This window comes from Tachypleus tridentatus, chromosome 9 (genome assembly GCF_004210375.1).
Source record: "Tachypleus tridentatus isolate NWPU-2018 chromosome 9, ASM421037v1, whole genome shotgun sequence".
Lineage (NCBI taxonomy): Eukaryota > Metazoa > Arthropoda > Merostomata > Xiphosura > Limulidae > Tachypleus > Tachypleus tridentatus.
Window position 1 is genome coordinate 16,900,812 of NC_134833.1, and position 18,717 is coordinate 16,919,528.

The 18,717-nt window shown below is 35.1% G+C and overlaps 1 protein-coding gene across 1 annotated transcript in view; it reads left to right on the top strand.

Moving 5' to 3' along the window:
• Positions 1–3,325, top strand: part of LOC143224782 (ragulator complex protein LAMTOR2-like) — a 10,026-nt gene extending 6,701 nt beyond the window's left edge. Inside the window, exon 3 of the mRNA XM_076453078.1 lies at positions 2,119–3,325. Within this exon, the coding sequence (XP_076309193.1) occupies positions 2,119–2,265 (147 nt within the window). The 3' untranslated portion in view covers positions 2,266–3,325. The remainder of the gene's footprint in view (positions 1–2,118) is intronic.
• Positions 3,326–18,717: the final 15,392 nt, after the last annotated feature.

Sequence of the window (18,717 nt, forward strand, 5' to 3'; positions counted from 1 at the left end):
CAAAGGTTTACCTGACTGAGTGACGCATTACAGATAACACACAAAGGTTTACCTGACTGAGTGACGCATTACAGATAACACACAAAGGTTTACCTGACTGAGTGACGCATTACAGATAACACACAAAGGTTTACCTGACTGAGTGACGCATTACAGACAAGACACAAAGGTTTACCTTCTTTAACGGTGAATGCAAAATCTTCCTCCCACTCTGGCTTAAAACTTATGTTTTCATCTTCATAATTTTGCTTCTTACAATTTGACGCCATCTTCCCTTACAAAATTTTTGTAGACACTTCTGAAAAAATTAGAATGAAAAGAAACTATAAGGTACAACATATGCAATGCAACCAAACTCTACAGCACTCACTATCACACTAACACTGTTGCCTGTAACACAGCCACACATGCTACAATCGTGAGATCACAAGCCATGCCCACGAAAATTAACATTGTCAGAACCGGCTTGTACGGTTGCTGATTCTCCAGCACAATTCCTTTGTAATCCTTGCTGATTTGAAATTTCTTTAATCTCTAAAATCTAGCATTAAAATTAGGATTTGAATTCTTAAATATATTTACTCACCATGAACATTAAACTTAACATTTTTAATTCAGTAGACTTTCAGTTTATAACCCAGTAAAAAATTATAAAGTTTGAACGTTTTTTATTTACCTTTAATATAAATTGTAATGCAGAAAGGAGCTTGGCCAATGTATTTCTGCAAGCTTCAAATTATATGTTAGAGCTGCATGTGGCTTGTGAGCCATTGTTTGGCCACACCTAGTCTATTAGTCTCAATCTCCATTTTGCTAGTCTTGCATAAAATTAGAAATTAGGAAAGCATTTAATTAGTACAAGTAATAGGATGAAAAGTATTTAGAACAGGACGTGCGAGACATCTTTTGCTATTACATTAGCAGCAATATAATTACTATAACCAGCTGGCTAGGGTAAGTTGTAGTTTCAATTTAATATGCCATCTAGTTAACACTATTATACTTCATAAAGTTTGAACAGTGCAATGGAAGGTGCGACATAGTCAGCGATCATTCACGTACGTTAAATAAATTTTAGTGAAATTAAATAAATACATTCAAATGAAGCTAAATGAATAAACAAAGTCATGAGGAAGGACTGCATTAAAAATGGCAGATCCCAACCTATGATTAATTATATTATAACCACAAGTTTTCAAGCCATAAACAAAACACATTAACATGAGATAAAATGTGCTGCTTATTTTTAAAAAGGATCCTAGGGTTCAAGCTACAATGTGGGATTATAAAATTAGAAATTAGTCTTATGTGAGATTAGCAAATTGGAGCTTAAGACTGATAGATAGTGTATCCCCCACTGCAATGTGGGTCCTACTTCCACAGTCACCTCCAAAACCTGGGATTCATTTTATAATCCCATGCTGTAGCTTGTATCCTATGGTCTTTTAAAAATATGCAGTGTGTTTTGTTTATGGTTTAAAAATTTATGGTTATAATTTAATCAGAGGTTGAGATTTGTTGTTTTTAATGTAGTCTTTCCTCGTGATTTTTGTCAATTCATTTGGATGTAATTATTTAATTTCACTAAAATATACATGCATGTGTTTTTTATAGGTACATGAAAAATGTTAACTTTAAATATATTAAATAACCTGCACTATATTCTTTAATAAAAGCAGTTATTTGAATCTGGTTCCCAAAATATCATTCTGGTGTATATGAATTTTTACTCTTAATAAAATTTATAGAGATTGTAACTGGATTAAGTGTTACTTTAACTTTTGAATGTTGTGGCTCAAATAAGCGGACGACTTTTTACGGAATAAATTAGGTTGACGTAAAATACCAATAAAATGCTTAGAAAATTGATAATAAATTAAAAGAAATATGAATTTGGAAAACTTGGCTATAATCTAAAAAAAAAACTATCAAGTTAAATTGAACTCCATCAAAGGTAATAAAATCTAAACTTTGACCCCTTCACCCATGCTCATGGTTAACAGAGGTTGTAGAAAATGTTTAAACCATAAGAGAATTAAAAAAGTTTTGTTTGTTGTCTTGTTATTTGTAATTAGTTTTAATTGTTATCTGTTGTTGTTGTTGTTGGTTTTTTTCCAGGAAGGAGCATTAGCCATTGTAGAAGTGGCAAACTTGTTATTGTGTGTACAAGCTAAGGAAAGTGTAGGTCTGGGAATTTTGAAAGCAAAAGCAAAAGCCTTAGCAGAATATTTAGAAAGTCCTCTTACAAAAGTGGGTGCATCATGAGAACAAGAACTGGATATTGAATACAGAGTTAATGTGTCTACAACATTTGGAGTGTGAAGGAATAGGATTTGTAGAACAAACATCCGTTATTACATAATACCTCAATTTTTGGGACCCATTGTAAACTTTTCTTATTATTAGTAGTACTGAGAAATTTGTAATAGAATTTATGGATATAGTTTTTTTTTTTTTGATATTAAAACTGGTATCGGAAATCTTGTTCAATGTAACAATCTGTTTATTTTTTTCTATCAGTTTATATTATGTTACTTAACAGAAAATGTGTTATGTTCACTATAATATTCATGTTCATAGCTTATTGATAAACAAAGTACAAACCATTTGAAGATTTATGTAACTAAAAACCAATTCCATGAAATAAAACTTTTGTTGAAAAAAATGAGATTATTATGGGATAAGAAGCTATAAGTTTAGAAATCTCGTGGTTTTTAAATTAGAGGAAAGAATTGAGATATTTGGAAGTGAATTCTAAACTGGAACCACGAAAAAGGAAGCTGCGAGTTCACAAGTATTTCAAACTGGAAATAGGGAAAAAAACAGCAACTCTGAAGGTTTTCATAGGTTGAAGCCAAAACTTTTTTTTTTAAATTGGTGTTTTTAAACTTGCAAACTAATAAAGAAATTTGTAGCTTAAATGTTAAATAAACACTGCTGAAAATTCCACGTGTTTCAGTACCATTATGTGCAATAGGTGACGCACGATAAAGTGAATAGTAAGTTGCAGCTTTAGCATTTAAGTTTTTTCAAACTTATATTAATACATGCTCACTAATTTTATATTTCAGTTTGTATTAAAATTGGAGATGAGTCTGGAAAAGTAAACCATAAATCTGACTAGAAGTTTACTTTGTTTCTGCACGTATTTTGTTTTTTAGCATGTAACAATGGTGCATTCATGCTGTTTAACTTGCTATGTCAATCAAATTTTGTATACATTAAACAGATATGAATATGTTTCATCTGTTTATCATGTAGTGTCACTTATTGTACTGTAGGTGTTCTTCAGAGAAATAAAGGTGGTGGCTTTGGTTGAAGTAAATCTGTTGAGCTGTCAGAATATCCCCACCACACAGTAAAAATACTTTAAGTATTATGTGGTATCCATGTTACTTGGAAATCTTGCATTTACACCAAATAACGAACTTTCTTTTGCTTGTAAAATAGTCTACTGCTATACTGGTGTACTTAAGATGGTTCCTGTTAAGTACATATGCACACTGGTAGTCTGCAAGAATTGTGGTGTTATAACTTTTCTTACAAATATGTACACCAGTATACTACATGTGGTTTGTGGTATTGAATTACCTGGGTTGTACCGTAAGGATTTCCATTTCATAATGTTAATCATCTATTTTCATGTATCTACCTGTCACTTTGAACACTTCGTGGGAAACATGTAGGAACCAATTTATAGATGTTCAAGCAGTTGTTTAAGTTTTGTAATATTTAGACATATTGCATTCACTTACCATTGTGTAGATGCTTTTCTGAGTGCATGTGTTTTTGGGAGAAGAACCGGTTATAACAGTTTTTAAATCAAATTTTGATACCTGTTGTGTAGCTTTGTACTCAAAAGACAAAACGAATCTACCACATTGAGGCATTGTACCTTTTATTACCTAGTTCCATAGCTTTTCGTCAATGGTTGTCAATCACAAAACGGTTTGTTTTTGGTTGTTCGTTTTGCAAATTTTCTGAGATAAAACTCATGTTTATTAGAAATATTTATATAAAGTTATTAGCGACGTTTTTTTAAATTTAATGGTGACCTCGGTGGCAGACATACTGATGATTAGGAAGTCTGACAGCATGTGATGAATAATCCTAAGATCAAATGGAAAGCCATTGCTCGAAGGTCTGGATACTTGTGGTCCTTTATTCCACAGTAGCTCTTGCAGAATCGGCACAGATAGCTTCTTCGCTAGAGTGACCGTTAACCTGCAAAACCACAAATGTTTAGTGCGGTGGATACTGAGGCTCGAATTACGTAATCCAGAACATAACGTATTTCAGTAATTTACTGTCTTATCACATCATTTACAAACATCTTTTACCTTGGATTTTGTTCAGATTTTGCATCTCTAGCCACACAGTACTAAACTTAACAAATTTCGCATATAAACTGACATACTTTTACTTCATTGCTTTGTTAGTTGGTAAGCATCACAAATGGTTTCAACATCATGCCTTCTTCATTAGAACGGGGAACCAACATATGTTGAGACCATCCAGAACTGCAGAATTCATTGTTGGTTCCCTCTCCCTTCACGAGTTTTCAATCATCCTATCTTTGGAAAGGGTGACGCTAGAATCTTGATTTTGTGATGATTGTGTTTTTGCCGGGATTCACTAAACATCGGGAGAGATATTTTGATGTATTGTTGTTTTTTAAAATTAAAATGCCAATTAATTATCATATTAACTAAAGACAAGTAAACTAATCTTCGTAATATTTAACAAAAAGCTTTGGATCTAAATATTAGTGCTCTTCTTAAATGTGACTTAGTTAATTATTCACACACACAAGTTATCTATACTTTTGATTTCTTTCCAATTTTCGGATATTTTTTTTAAAAATCATTTCTTGTGTGTGGTAATGGCATCTTGGTAAAGGTTTACGATGACTTAGGACAAATGAAAATTAATCTGAAATGCTACTTATACACTTTTCATCAAAATTTCTTAATGCATTAAATAAATGGAATGTGAGACAAAATAGTTGCAGCCATGTTAGGCCTAAAAACAAGCCTCGTTGTCTCACTACTTCAGACATTTAAGAGTACAACGTCAGTTTTGTTTTATTTGGAATAAGTAAAGAACTAGTGTAAAAAAAAAAAGTTCGAAAATAAAAAAATGAGAATTGGATGATATGTCTTTCTGTTCATTTCTAACCTTCTTAAATATTGGTATTTTTAACCATGTAAAAAAAATTTTAAGGCCAGAGACCAATAAGGTGCAGGTTTAATTGTTTCGGATTTGAACTACTGATCAGAGAGAGGGCAAGCAGCCAGCAACACTCGATCCTACAAGGACTTTGTTCATTACTATAAACCGAATAATGGAATTTACTGTTATTTTTATAATGCATCCCTACTTAATGTTAGCAAGAGTAAAATTAATTATCTTCATCCTACCTTTTGAAAAAAACACTGAAATTTGATTTCGTATACGCGAAATATAGTACGTCAGACCATTATGCATATGTGTAAAGACGATCTTATTTCAATTCATTTTACAGTCAGAACACCGATATTAATTTATAATTCATGATTTTTTATAATTCGTGTTTTCAGAAGTAATAAGATAAAGACTTAGCTAGGCTATCATTAGAAATTCCCTTTTTAAATTTTTATTTTGTTTGAAAGACTAAAACTATAATCTGAAATTATAGTCATTCTGCTATTAATTTAAGCCTCAACGCAATTCATTTATCTATCAATCGACGAAATATCTGATCTTTAATATTAGTCAAGTATAACTTCTCTATTATGAAAAAAAGGTGGTACGTGTTAATCTATATAAACATATCTCACGTCATCAATTTCTACTTCACTGCTTCCATCAAATACATACAAAAATATCCATGGAAAAATCTATAACTTACGAACTACGTGGAACTTGTCCAGTTCGATAAACAGATGGCGCTAATCGTCAAGTTTCAAATGATTTCCAAGCTCATCGCCTCTCGGAGCCAAAAGGATTCTCGTTACAACGTTTTTTGTGAGAAGCATTATCGTTGTGAACTTGGATGTTATAATGAATTCTTCATGCTGTAGACGTCTGTAGTGCACCTGAAGATAAAATGTTTGTTTAAGCGTTTTAAGTTCTTTGGTGCTCATGTCATTCTAAGTGGGATATAATTCTGTTTCGCCATATTTTAAAACCAAAACGTTGCAAAGTTAAGAAACTAGTAAACTGGGTTTAGTTTAGTGTAAAATGCATTCTTCGTGACACGTGAAAACGGATGACGTAGAACGAGCTAATAATGCAAATAACATCTGTATGATGTTGACGAGATGTTTTTAAAAAATATGATTAAAAACAACCTTTCATATTCTGTAAAATAAGTTTATCACATATTTAGTTATAAAAGTATCGTGTGTAAAGTGGAGAGAGTTTCGACTGTTCAACTTTAATTTAACTGTACCAACAACAAAAAAGCGTATAAAAATCCAGTAATTAAATCGTGTTCTCAAGAGCAGAATAGTCATTTCAACGTTAAGAAAAACAGGTTTATTGCTTTACAAATTACGAGTCGAGTGCCTTAACCCTCTGGCCATGCCGGGCCTTATGCCATTCACAATATCAGTCATAACATGATTAGACATATATATCTGGCACAAATGTGTTACTAAATTATCGTCTGTGAAGAGAAACAGCGCACTCACCTAGCACACATCTCTTGATGCATCTAACAAAACAATACTCCTTACGATCTTTAGGTTTTCCTGTCACACTTTCCTTTCAGGTGGCAAGATAAACAAGATGCCAATGTCAATGGTGACCGTTGATGCCAATATTTTCTCTGAAGCAAGCTAATTATATTCCCGGTCTAGGACGTTACCAGCGTAGTCAATATTGACGGCAACTTATAGCTAAGAATGACAATTCAGATGCTATGTATTTACGTTACATAATACTATAAACCTTTTCGCTATTCTATAAAGTATTTACATTAAACTTGGTCACATACGATAATCATTCTTATCTTGAAACAATGTGAAATAAAATCATGGTTCTGTGTTTGTTTTCTCTTCACATAGAATTTCCCGGAGGTCTGCTGTTGTCTCATTTTATACATTAAAACCAGGAGATAATTATTGGGTAAAAGGAAAGTGAAAAAAAACTATTAATATTTTATTGCGGAAGAATATTTTAAAAACAGCCATGACGTTTTGATTACTTGTGCGATCATTCACAAACACACAACTTTTACAATACAAACAATAAACTCTCAAAACATAAGCAGCAGTTTCAAGAGTTATTACTGGGTAATCGGTTCTACGACTAGGTCCAAATACGGATGTAATCGGTTAAAACAAGTGAAATATTTTTAGAAAATCGAGAGTGATCGGTAAAAACTGAAAACAGAAACCTTCAGTGCAATATAATTACAAAGTGAAGGCAATATAGTATACAACACCTACTTAAGAAGATGTCCCCCAGCGGGAAAACGGTAAGTTTACGGACTTCCAACGCTAAAATCCACGGTTCGATTTTCCACAATGAACACAGAAGATCGCCCAATGTGGCTTTGCTCTAATAAAAACAAACTTAAGGAAAGAAGTCGAGACCACAGAGACATCTGTTTTTTCAGACAAATTAGTAAGAAAAGCTTTGATCAAAATACATCTTCTCCGTATATCAAAATAACTGTAATAATTAAAATCGAACCAATTCCATGCTGTCTGGTTCTAGAAAACAACAACATAAAAACAAATCAGCATTTTATCGTCAAGACATTAAAGAAAAAATATATATTACTGGCTAACTCGCAAACATTTATTTAATTCCACGAGTACAGCTTTCCGATTGGCTAATTATAAGCTTAAGGCCCTACAACGTCAAAATTCAGGGTTTTCGAAACCTGCGGTAGGCATTTAGTATTTGCAGTTTTAAGCTTAAAAAACAAACGTGAACGTACTTGAGGACAGTCAATCATGCCCCATCATGCGAAATCCATTTCATGAAAGATAGTTTAAAATTTTAAAATAAAGTTAAAATAATTTAATTTAATTTGATATATATATATAATGAAAATGATTTGAGACGTTTAGTCAGTAGTTTCGTGTATGATCCACAGTTTCGTCATTTTAATATTGCTTTCAAGTTTTATCTATTCAACTACTTGAAAGCACTAAGAATATTTAAACATTTAATTAAGTTTTTCAAATGCTTTACTTTCTAGGTAATTAAGGGTTATCTATGCTAGCCGTACCTATTTTAGTAGTGTAAGACTACTCTTGGGCTACTCTACTACCAACGAATAGTGGGATTGACTACCACATAATAATGTCCCCATTGCTGAAAAGGTGAGCATGTTTGGTGTGATGGGAATTTGAACCTGTGACCCTCGAATTACAAGTCGAGTGCCTTAACCACCTGGCCATGCCGGGGCGGATCGTAAGGAATTGCACAAAATCTTAACAGTTTCTCAGTTTTTGTTTGTTTTTTTAATTTTTCATAAAGCTACACGAAGGCTATATATGCTAGCCGTTCCTCATTTAAAAGTAAAAGAGTAGACAGAAGGCAGCCGGTCATTACCACCTACTGCTACTCTTTTACCAATGACCGCCATATATATATATATATATACTATACATATATAACGCCCACCACGGCTAAAAGAGACTCAAACCCGCGACCTTCAGATTGCGAGTCAAGCGCCTAACCAACTGACTATGCCGATTATTCGGATATTAACTGTAAGTGTCGTGCGCAGAACAGTTGACTCGATGACGAGGATCGTTTTGGAATTTGGGAAGCAAATAGTGATTTCAATCTTCAGTGGATAAAAGTGAATTTTTATTGAATATCGACATGTTTTTTAAACTTTCTTTCACATTAAAGAAGATTTTTGCATGAAAAGAGGCAATGTAATTTGAATAAAATATCTTCTTTTGGTTTTATGTGGGATTTACTTTACACGTGCAGCATTGTTGTTGTTTTCTTCTTGACAACTTCGTTTTGTTTGCTTTAGCCTAACGAAGATGGCCGCGAAAAATATAATAGTTGAAAAGGTTTACTCACGTCTTCTGTGTCATTATTCTTGAGTTTGGATTTAATGGCGGTCTGAATGGTCTCTGCCGGAACGAAACAATCTGGAAAGGCTTCTGGATCGGAGACAAAGACAGGTCTTTAAAGTCATCCTGATGAAGAATCGCCACGAACACGACACGGAATGAGAACAAGCAGTCGAGCATCCTCGCGCAGGTGCAAGAAGTCACCAATATTCTTTGAGCTACGGAAAACATTTATGGATTTGTTTTTAAATTTCCAATTTTGAAAACAAAATATTTCAAATTGATTTTAAAATCCGATAAAAATTGTTACTTAGACAGACGCTCTTGGCAGCATTTATTTAGCTTAAGATACAAAGCTCTTGTGGTGTTTTTTTTCATGTGCTGCACTAGTTAACGAAGTATTATGCGTTTCTTTTGTAAAATTTATCTAAAAGGGCAAAGTTTCGATACGATATTTTCGAGGATAAACAAACACTTTTTATGTCTTTATGACGATATTACGAGAGCTCAATTTACATTGTTGCAACAGAAAAAAAAAACAAATTATACATTATTGACTGATAATGTTGAATGGCTATTACTAGGTGTCGTTATACTCAACAAACGCACTAATAAGAAGATTTAAAGTTTGGAGAAGCGACTAAAATATACGAGGGCTGTTCAAAAAATACGCGGACTGACGTCATAAAACAAAATGTACTTTATTTAGAAGTTACAGGTCTGGGACCCCTTCAAAGTACTCTCTTCCCCAATGCACACACTTATCCCAACGGTGTTTCCACTTGTTGAAACAGTCCTGGTACGCTTCTTTTGTAATGTCCTCCAGCTCCTTCGTCGCATTTGCCTTAATCTCGGGAATCGTCTCAAATCTTCTTCCTTTCAAGGGTCTTTTGAGTTTGGGGAACAAAAAAAGATCGCAAGGAGCAAGTTCAGGTGAGAAGGGGGGTGGGAAAGAACAGTGATCGAGTGTTTGGCCAAAAACTCACGAGTTCTGAGGCACAAATTTCGCAGCAACGCGGTGCATCTTCAATTTTTCGGTCAAAATCTCGTAACAAGATCCAACTGATATCCCACACTCTTCAGCAAGCTCCCTGACAGTCAGACGTCGATTTGCCCGCACCAGGGTGTTGATTTTGTCGACGTGTGGGTCGTCAGTTGACGTGGAAGGACGTCCAGGACGCTCATCATCTTCAATGGACTATCGACCATCCTTAAAATGTTCATGCCACTTGAAATATGCCGTACGCTTCATAGCAACATCACCGTAAGCCGTGTTAAGCATAGCAAAGGTTTCAGTCGCAGATTTTCCAAGTTTAACAGAAAATTTCACAGCAAGTCATTGCCCCTTCAGGTCATTCATTCTGAAATCCGCCAAACGAAAAAATCGCACTTCACTTAAAACCGCGTAGCTAATACACAAATGAAGATATCTGCAATCGGGAAGTGGCGTCGTAATCAGCTAATCTGTGCGAACCTAGCGACACCAAGCGGATTCCCCTGGAACCAACTGGAGCCGCGCAATTCAAACAGTCCGCGTATTTTTTGAACAGACCTCGTATAAGATTTCTACACCAACGATTGCTTGTTTTTGGAATTTTGCGCAAAGCTCCACGGGGTTCGAACCTAAGATTCTCACATTACAAGCCGGACGCCTTAACAACGATAACGAACCAAATTGTTATTTCTGCTTTAAAATGCCTCAATACGGCAATAAAATACCTACAGTGGTTGCTATAACAACAGCTCAAACTTTGCTCAATCCATTCAAGGGTGCAAATCCAAGACCCTCCAACTTGTCGGGTTTGAACCATTCTTAAATACCGTAATACGATTTGTCAGTTTGGTCGTTATCGAATTGATAAATAACAATGTTGTAGCAACATGATTCAGATTATGTTTTTTGTTGTTTGTTTCTTAGTGTACCCAATTCGATCATTACAAATAACATAACAGCATTATGGACTCTTTTAAGCGTTAAACATCCGTTCACCCAACTTCTTTGTTCTCAGTTTGAAAATTAAGAAGAGTCAAGTATTTGAATGAGTATAATTAAAAAGATTATTAGAAACTAACTGAACGTCTTTTGAACACTTATAGTACATTTTTCTTTATTAGTTTACGTAAAACAAAAGTTTAAAATGCATCATGTATTTATCGCTACGTACCCAACAACGTTTCATATAACTCAGTCGACTCTTCCACATGGTCGTCATGGAAACATGGAAAAGCTTCCCGCGTTCCAGTCGACCTAGTCCACTTAGTCTTGGGTCCAGTGCATGATCGTGGAGGTCAGGGCTCTTAGACAGAGAACTTAAGTGTTTAAATAGAACAATGATCGTTTTTGTTTTTCTTGCAAGATGATTGTCATTTTGGAGCTCCGTAGTTTCTGAAAGACCTGCGCCGAGATGCAATAATATGCTGTGCTCCCTCCGGGTTTACACGAGCTCGCGAAATGCCCATAATTTATATATAAATTTGGAACGGAAAATTGCGACTAAATTCTTGAGATGTTTTGTTTTCGAAAGTCCTGTTGTTTTCCCTTATTACTCAATCAACGCTGAAAGTGCCATTAGGAACAATACATCCAGAATCGCGTAATATGTTGCTTCTAAAATGAACCCTTGTTCATCCGTGTGCCACGTGAACACGCGAAAAGAAAAAATGTGGATAATTATCTTAGGGACCACAGTAATCAACGTATTAGTATTAGTTTTCCCTGAAGCTGTAATCTATTTCAGTCCAAAAGATGTTTAATTGTCGGTGGTTTGTAATAAATATTCGTTTATGAGCTAAAAATGTTATTTTGAGTTAAGCGCAAAGCTACACAACTGACTGTCTGTGCTCTGCACATCAAGGGGATCGAAACCCGGTTTTTAACGGTGTGAGTCTGCAGATATACCGCTGTGTCACTGGAAGGTCTGAGATGATGTTTTCGATTGATCTATTAATATATTTTTAAATATATAAATAACGACAAATAACGTGCTTGTTTCACAAAACAACTTCGAGTGTCATTTTGTTATTCATAAATTTTTTTTAAATATATAAATAACGACAAATAACGTGCTTGTTTCACAAAACAACTTCGAGTGTCATTTTGTTATTCATAATTTTTTTAAATATATAAATAACGACAAATAACGTGCTTGTTTCACAAAACAACTTCGAGTGTCATTTTGTTATTCATAATTTTTTTTAAATATATAAATAACGACAAATAACGTGCTTGTTTTGTTTCACAAAACAACTTCGAGTGTCATTTTGTTATTCATAACTTTCCGAAGGTGAAAAAAATATCGTTCTTACGGACAAAATTTAGTTTATTTGTAACACTTTGTAATAACAAAATCTCTGTGGTCATACGCAATAATCGTAAGAACTGTGACAATAAACAAGTCTGTACGTAACAAATACGACCACCAAAACGTCAATCATTCATTTGAAAGAGGATAAATATTAACTTTTGTATTAAAAACAAAGAACCTGTATTTACGTTAATATTTTATTTCATTAGCATTTTGTGGTCATTGTCAAGCGAGGTCTTAATTTCATACGTGAATTTCTCTTCTTATTTAGAAAAATATTTTTCTAGGATTTGTTGTTTTCCTATTCGTAATATTTAGTTTCAGTTCTCATTACACAAATATTTCTTTATCCACCACATTCATTCATTCATTCACCACTCGATTCCATCAAGGAACATAGGGCCGCAATCACTTGCGGATTCTTCAACAGGTTTTTAAGTGAGTAGGTTGTTAGCCCACTGCACCGAGCCGTCCCTAATTTAGTAGTGTAAGGCTAGAGGGAAGGCAGCTAGTCATCACCACCCACCGCCATCTCTTGGGCTACTCTTTTACCAACGAATAGTGGGATTGATCATAACATTATAATGCCCCCACGACTGGGAGGGCGAGCATGTTTAGCGCGACTCGGAGGCGAACCCGCGACCCTCAGATTACCAGCGCATGCCTTATCGCGCTCGGCCATGCCAGGCCAATAGTAAACGGTTGTGATGAGAACAGGCGAGGAACAGAAATAGAACGTATATTGCTGTGATTTTATTGGAAACACCTTTCCAAAATAAGGAACACATTTCCTGTTTCTAGTAAAAGGAGATCGAATTTTGGAGTTTGTCAAAATTGTGAAACACTTTTCTGAGGACGGAAAACATCCGTGGAGCATTTTAATTTTAACATCTTAAGGAACATCTTTTGGCTTCCGAGGGTCGCGGGTTCGAATCCCCGCTGCACCAAACATGCTCGCCCTTTCAGTCGTAGGGGCGTTATAATGTGACGGTCAATCCCACTATTCGTTGGTAAAAGAGTTGCCCAAGAGTTGGTGGTGGGTGGTGACGACTAGCTGCCTTCACTCTAGTCTTACGCTGCTAAATTAGGGACGACTAGCGCAGATAGCCCTCGAGTAGCTTTGCGCGGAATAAAAACAAGTCAATAACAAACAGTAAGTTAAAGGTAAAAATATATCGATGTATTATAATAATAACACAATGAAATATCTTTATTTTATGTGTACCATTTATATACTTATATTTTACTCAGGTAGATGACATAATTAACATATAAACTTAATATTCCGAAAATTGTTTAAATTCTAAGTTCATGGGAGGTCCATTTCAATCTACGCTTTGATCAACGGTTGTTACTGGTTTGTGCTAGTTTCTGATAATTCTACTTCTCATCAGTAACGCTGAATACAAGTTTATCAAACAGAGATGAGCTGAACCTATATCACAGTAAAAATCATCAAATGTTCGGTTGGCGTGGAAGTGTTTTGTGGTCACGAATGTATAGGTTTTGTCTAATAACATGTTCTGTGGCATAGTGTTTGTTAAGATACAGAGACTTACAGAATGATGTAGCTTTGTTATAGGAAAATCCTGAAACAGCGCTAGGATACATGACATTTAGCTCCCCCTAGTGGCTCAAAGGTAAGTCTGTTCATTTACTACGCTAAAAATCGATTTTTGATATTTGTGGTGCCGTGTGTATTTTTTCGTAGCAAAGCCACATTGGGCCACCTGTTGAGTCTTTTGTGATGGTGGACAGAGTGCTTTGTATAGCTTCGTTCATGTAAACAACCAAACCAGATACATGGTATTATCGTGATCTAATATCCTGGTTGTTTTGTTCGATTGTTTGTTTGTAATTAAGCACAATGTTAGGCAATGGGCGTCCAAACCCGGATTATAGCGTTGTATGTCAAAAGACATACCGCTGTGCCACTGGAAGGGGGTATTTTGAATGTGTGCTAAAGTTCCAGCTATGCCTCTTTCTTTTGTACTATGAATTTACTGTCAGATCATAGTGTCTATTTCGATTAGCATTAAGATATAAGATAAACTCTGTAAAAGTCCACTAATTCGAGATTATGTAGTTGGGTTGTTGAAAAAAAAACAGGCTTAAACGTGCGTACAACTATTTTTTTAATGTTGTAATGGTTTCCTATGTTTATCTTGATCATGACTTTGACGAGTGCCTAGTTGGCATTGTGTCACTTATTATAATATTAAGAGCTTATTTCAGATTTGATTTGTATGAAAACAAAATCACACTTAATGTATCAAGACAAAACAACAGTAATATGAAATAATGAAACAAAATATCCGAAGAATGAAATAATGTAACAAAATAACATAAGCTCGAACTTTATCTGAAGCCCTGGGTTCTGGAGTGTAATATTAACATGACTTTTTGTTTTGCCAGGAGAGAAAAAAATTATAACACTAAAAGGAATTATCCCAACTTTTAACTAAAAGAACGTGCGATTAACCTAAATTCGTACTCTAAGTTGCTTTGAGAACTTTGCACATTAGAAGACAGTTGTAGTAAGGTGGTTTTGGGTAATTTATAAACATATCGAAAGCGCTGAACAGAAAAGGGCAATATTTCAAGCGATTATTATTTAAAAAGAAGGTATTCTTATGAGACGTAAAAAACGAAACAACAACAACAGTAGCAAAAGAAGATACAGAAGGTTACTAGCAAGGCGTCACTTGAAATATTGGTATCAGGTCATCTCTTCTCTGGTCATTGACTTTATAAACTTTATCTTCACAGTTTTACACTGAGTAACACGTATTCAGCTGTTTGAATTATTTAGCTATTTTGTCCATAACACAATTCGTGCTGAAGTGAAAGACTGAGAATTCGCATGGTGTTTATCGAGATGGTGGCTCCTTCTGAGACCCCTAACGGCTGATATGTCTTGTAGCTCCCTCTGAGACTCCTCAGAACTAATATGTCTTGTAGCTCTTCTGAGGCTCCTGACGACAAATATGTCTTGTAGCTCCCTTTGAGACCCCTGACAACTAATGTTTTGTAGCTCCCTCTGAGATTTCTGACAATAATATTTCTTGTAGCTCCCTCTGAGACTCGTAACAACTAATATGTCTTGTAGCTCCCTTTAAGACCCCTGACGACTAATATGTCTTGTAGCTCCCTCTGAGATTTCTGACACTAATATGTCTTGTAGCTCCCTCTGAAACTCCTGACAACTGATATGTCTTTTAGCTCCCTCTGAGACTCCTGACAACTGATATGTCTTTTAGCTCCCTCTGAGACTCTTGACGACAAATATGTCTCGTAGCTCCCTCTGAGACTCCTGACGACTAATATGTCTTGTAGCTCCCTGTGAGACCCCTGACAACTAATGTCTTGTAGCTCTCTCTGAGACTCCTGATAACTAAAAATGTCTTGTAGCTCCCTGTGAGACCCCTGACAACTAATGTCTTGTAGCTCACTCTGAGACTCCTGATAACTAAAAATGTCTTGTAGCTCCCTTTGAGATCCCTGACAATTAATGTCTTGTAGCTACCTTTGAGACTTCTGACAACTAATGTCTTGTAGCTCCCTTAAAGACTCGTGACAACTAATATGTCTTGTAGCTCCCTCTGAGATTCCTGACAACTAATGTCTTGCAGCTCTCTCTGAGACTCCTGACGATTAATATGTCTTGTAGTTCCCTCTGAGACTCCTGACGACTATCTCTTGTAGCTCCTTCTGAGACCCCTGACGACTAATGTCTTGTAACTCCCTCTGAGATTTCTGACAGTATTATTTCTTGTAGCTCCCTCTGAGACTCGTAACAACTAATATGTCTTGTAGCTCCCTCCGAGACCCCTGACAACTAATGTCTTCTAGCTCCCTCTGAGACTCCTGACAACTAATATGTCTTGTAGCTCCCTTTGAGACTCCTGACAACAAGTTAAGTTTAGAAATGTTTTTATAATATTTATTGCAGCCCCATGTCTTCCTTCTTAATGCTGCATGGATGTAGTAAGTGGACCGATCGATCTTTTAACATTCAAAGAAGCAGATAGATGATGTTCTGTAATACTGAAGCATGATCAAGATGGAGCTTAGAGTAATGACAGTCCATTCTAAGACCACTGACGTAGTACTTATGACGTCAGTTGTTAAGACTGAGATATAACACGCTACAACAAACAACTTATAATGTTGCCCATTCGGTTGGCTTTTGCTCTCAAACTTCAATATTCATTTAGTTTCCTTCAAGAATGCGCCACAACGGTCCAAACATGCGTCTTTTTAGTAGCGAACTATTTCATTTGTTGCCAATTTGTTGCTCATTTGTGTTGATAAAAATACTGTCAACAGGAAACCCGTAAGAATAAGGAACATGACATACTGGAGGACATGTGTCAAAGAAAAAAAAACAAACATTATTAATATTCTTTTTTACGCTGCGTTTTATTTTCAGAACCTGGTAACCCGACTAAACATATAGGTTAATATCTTGCGAAGCTCGGCATGGCCAAGCGTGTTAAGGCGTGCGACTCCTAATCTGAGGGTCGCGGGTTCGCATCCCCATCGCGCCAAACATGTTCGCCCCTTTCAGCCGTCGGGGCGTTATAATGTGACGGTCAATCCCACTATTCGTTGGTAAAAGAGTAGCCCAAGAGTTGGCGATGGGTGGTGATGCCTTCCCTCTAGTCTTACACTGCTATATTAGGGATGGCTAGCACAGATAGCCCTCTAGTAGCTTTGTGCGAAATTAAAAAAAAATCTTATTTTTGCTTATGTTATATTTATTCGAACACCAGTTAAAGACACAATGATTAACAAAGAAAACTAGTGTTCTTTGAAAAGAACTGTAGTTTGTGCAAAAGTAAATAACTGTTTTAATTTTGCGCAAAGCCACACGAGGGTTATCTGCACTAGTCGTCCCTTGTTTAGCAGTGTAAGACAAGAGGGAAGACAGCTATTTCTCATCCTTCCCCACCAACTCTATGTCTAATTTTTTGCCAACTAATAGTGGGACTCACCAAAACATTATAACGCTCCCACTGCTGATAGAAATAGAGATTCGAACTCGCGACCTGCAAATTGCGAATCGAGCACCTTAATCATCTTATCGTTCATTAAACGAAACAAAAAAAGAGAAAGAAAAATCGACTGAAATGAACTGAAAATCGTTAAATATTTAAAATAATTGCAAAAAAAACCAACAAGAACAGCACGTTTGAGAAATGACTAACAATATGACAGCAAACTTTAGAATAAAAATATATAAAAATTACAAAACGAAAAATAATTTTTAGTTATATTTTAATGTAAGTCAATTGAATATATTTGTCGCAAAGGGTTATTTAAAAATATATATTACAAGACAATAAGTGAACGATTATTTCCCCTGTAATTATAAAAACGTTTCTACAGTAAACCATTGTACGCATCTGTAACTAGCCTGTTTTTTTAACAATTTAGGTAATCTTTAGAGGATTCTTGAAATACGAAATTAAACTTTGAAATCTGGTTAGGGCTTTTTAAAATAAACTTACATTAGGAAGGGAGAATGTTTGGAGCTGTTAAGTTAACACTAAAGTAAATTTTATATATGTTTTAAAACTATTTCGTGTTTAAATATCAATATGACAATAGTATGTAGTTTTTCTATGAAAATATATAGGTTATTAAATTAACACTGAAAGAAAACACGAAGTTTTTCAAAACTAAGAGTTTTCAATATATACTGTAACTTCACATAGTGTTAATAACATAAAGAAACAAATAAAAGTTTACTTATACTACATGTTAGTGTATACCAAACATTTTCTTGAAGTTAATTTAAACTTAAACATTGTAAATACATTTACGTTCTAAATAGATTTCACTGAAAAATATAGTAAGAAATTCAAAACGGAACTCTCAGCTTGATTCAAGCAAACTGCTAAGCGAGGGGATACGTAGCAAAACTGCACGTGCAATATTAAAGGACTTTGATTTTCGTATTTGCTTATTTCGCTTTCCAAAAAACTACCATTTACGATGTGGACACATTAAAGTCACTCCGAGGAAGAACTGTTTATATTTTCAGTTACGACGTTGTTACGAAGTCACTCGTTTTTCTAAGAGAAATTCACCAAAACGAAAATTACAAGTGGACGTCCGCTGAAACCTTGGTTGAAGGTGAGTGTAAAAGCACGATAAAGACAAATAAATACAAAAAACTAAAACGGTGTAGTAATCACCAGATATATTTTGTTACAATGGAAGCATTAGCTAGGAATGTTTCCAGAAATTCTGAATTAAAAACAAGTTCTTCGATCCACTCTTCAACAGACTGTTTTTAATCTCTTCATGATGACCAGGAACTATCTTTTGTGGTCATTTAACTCGTTATTTGAAAGAAATCCTTGCAATAACGCTTA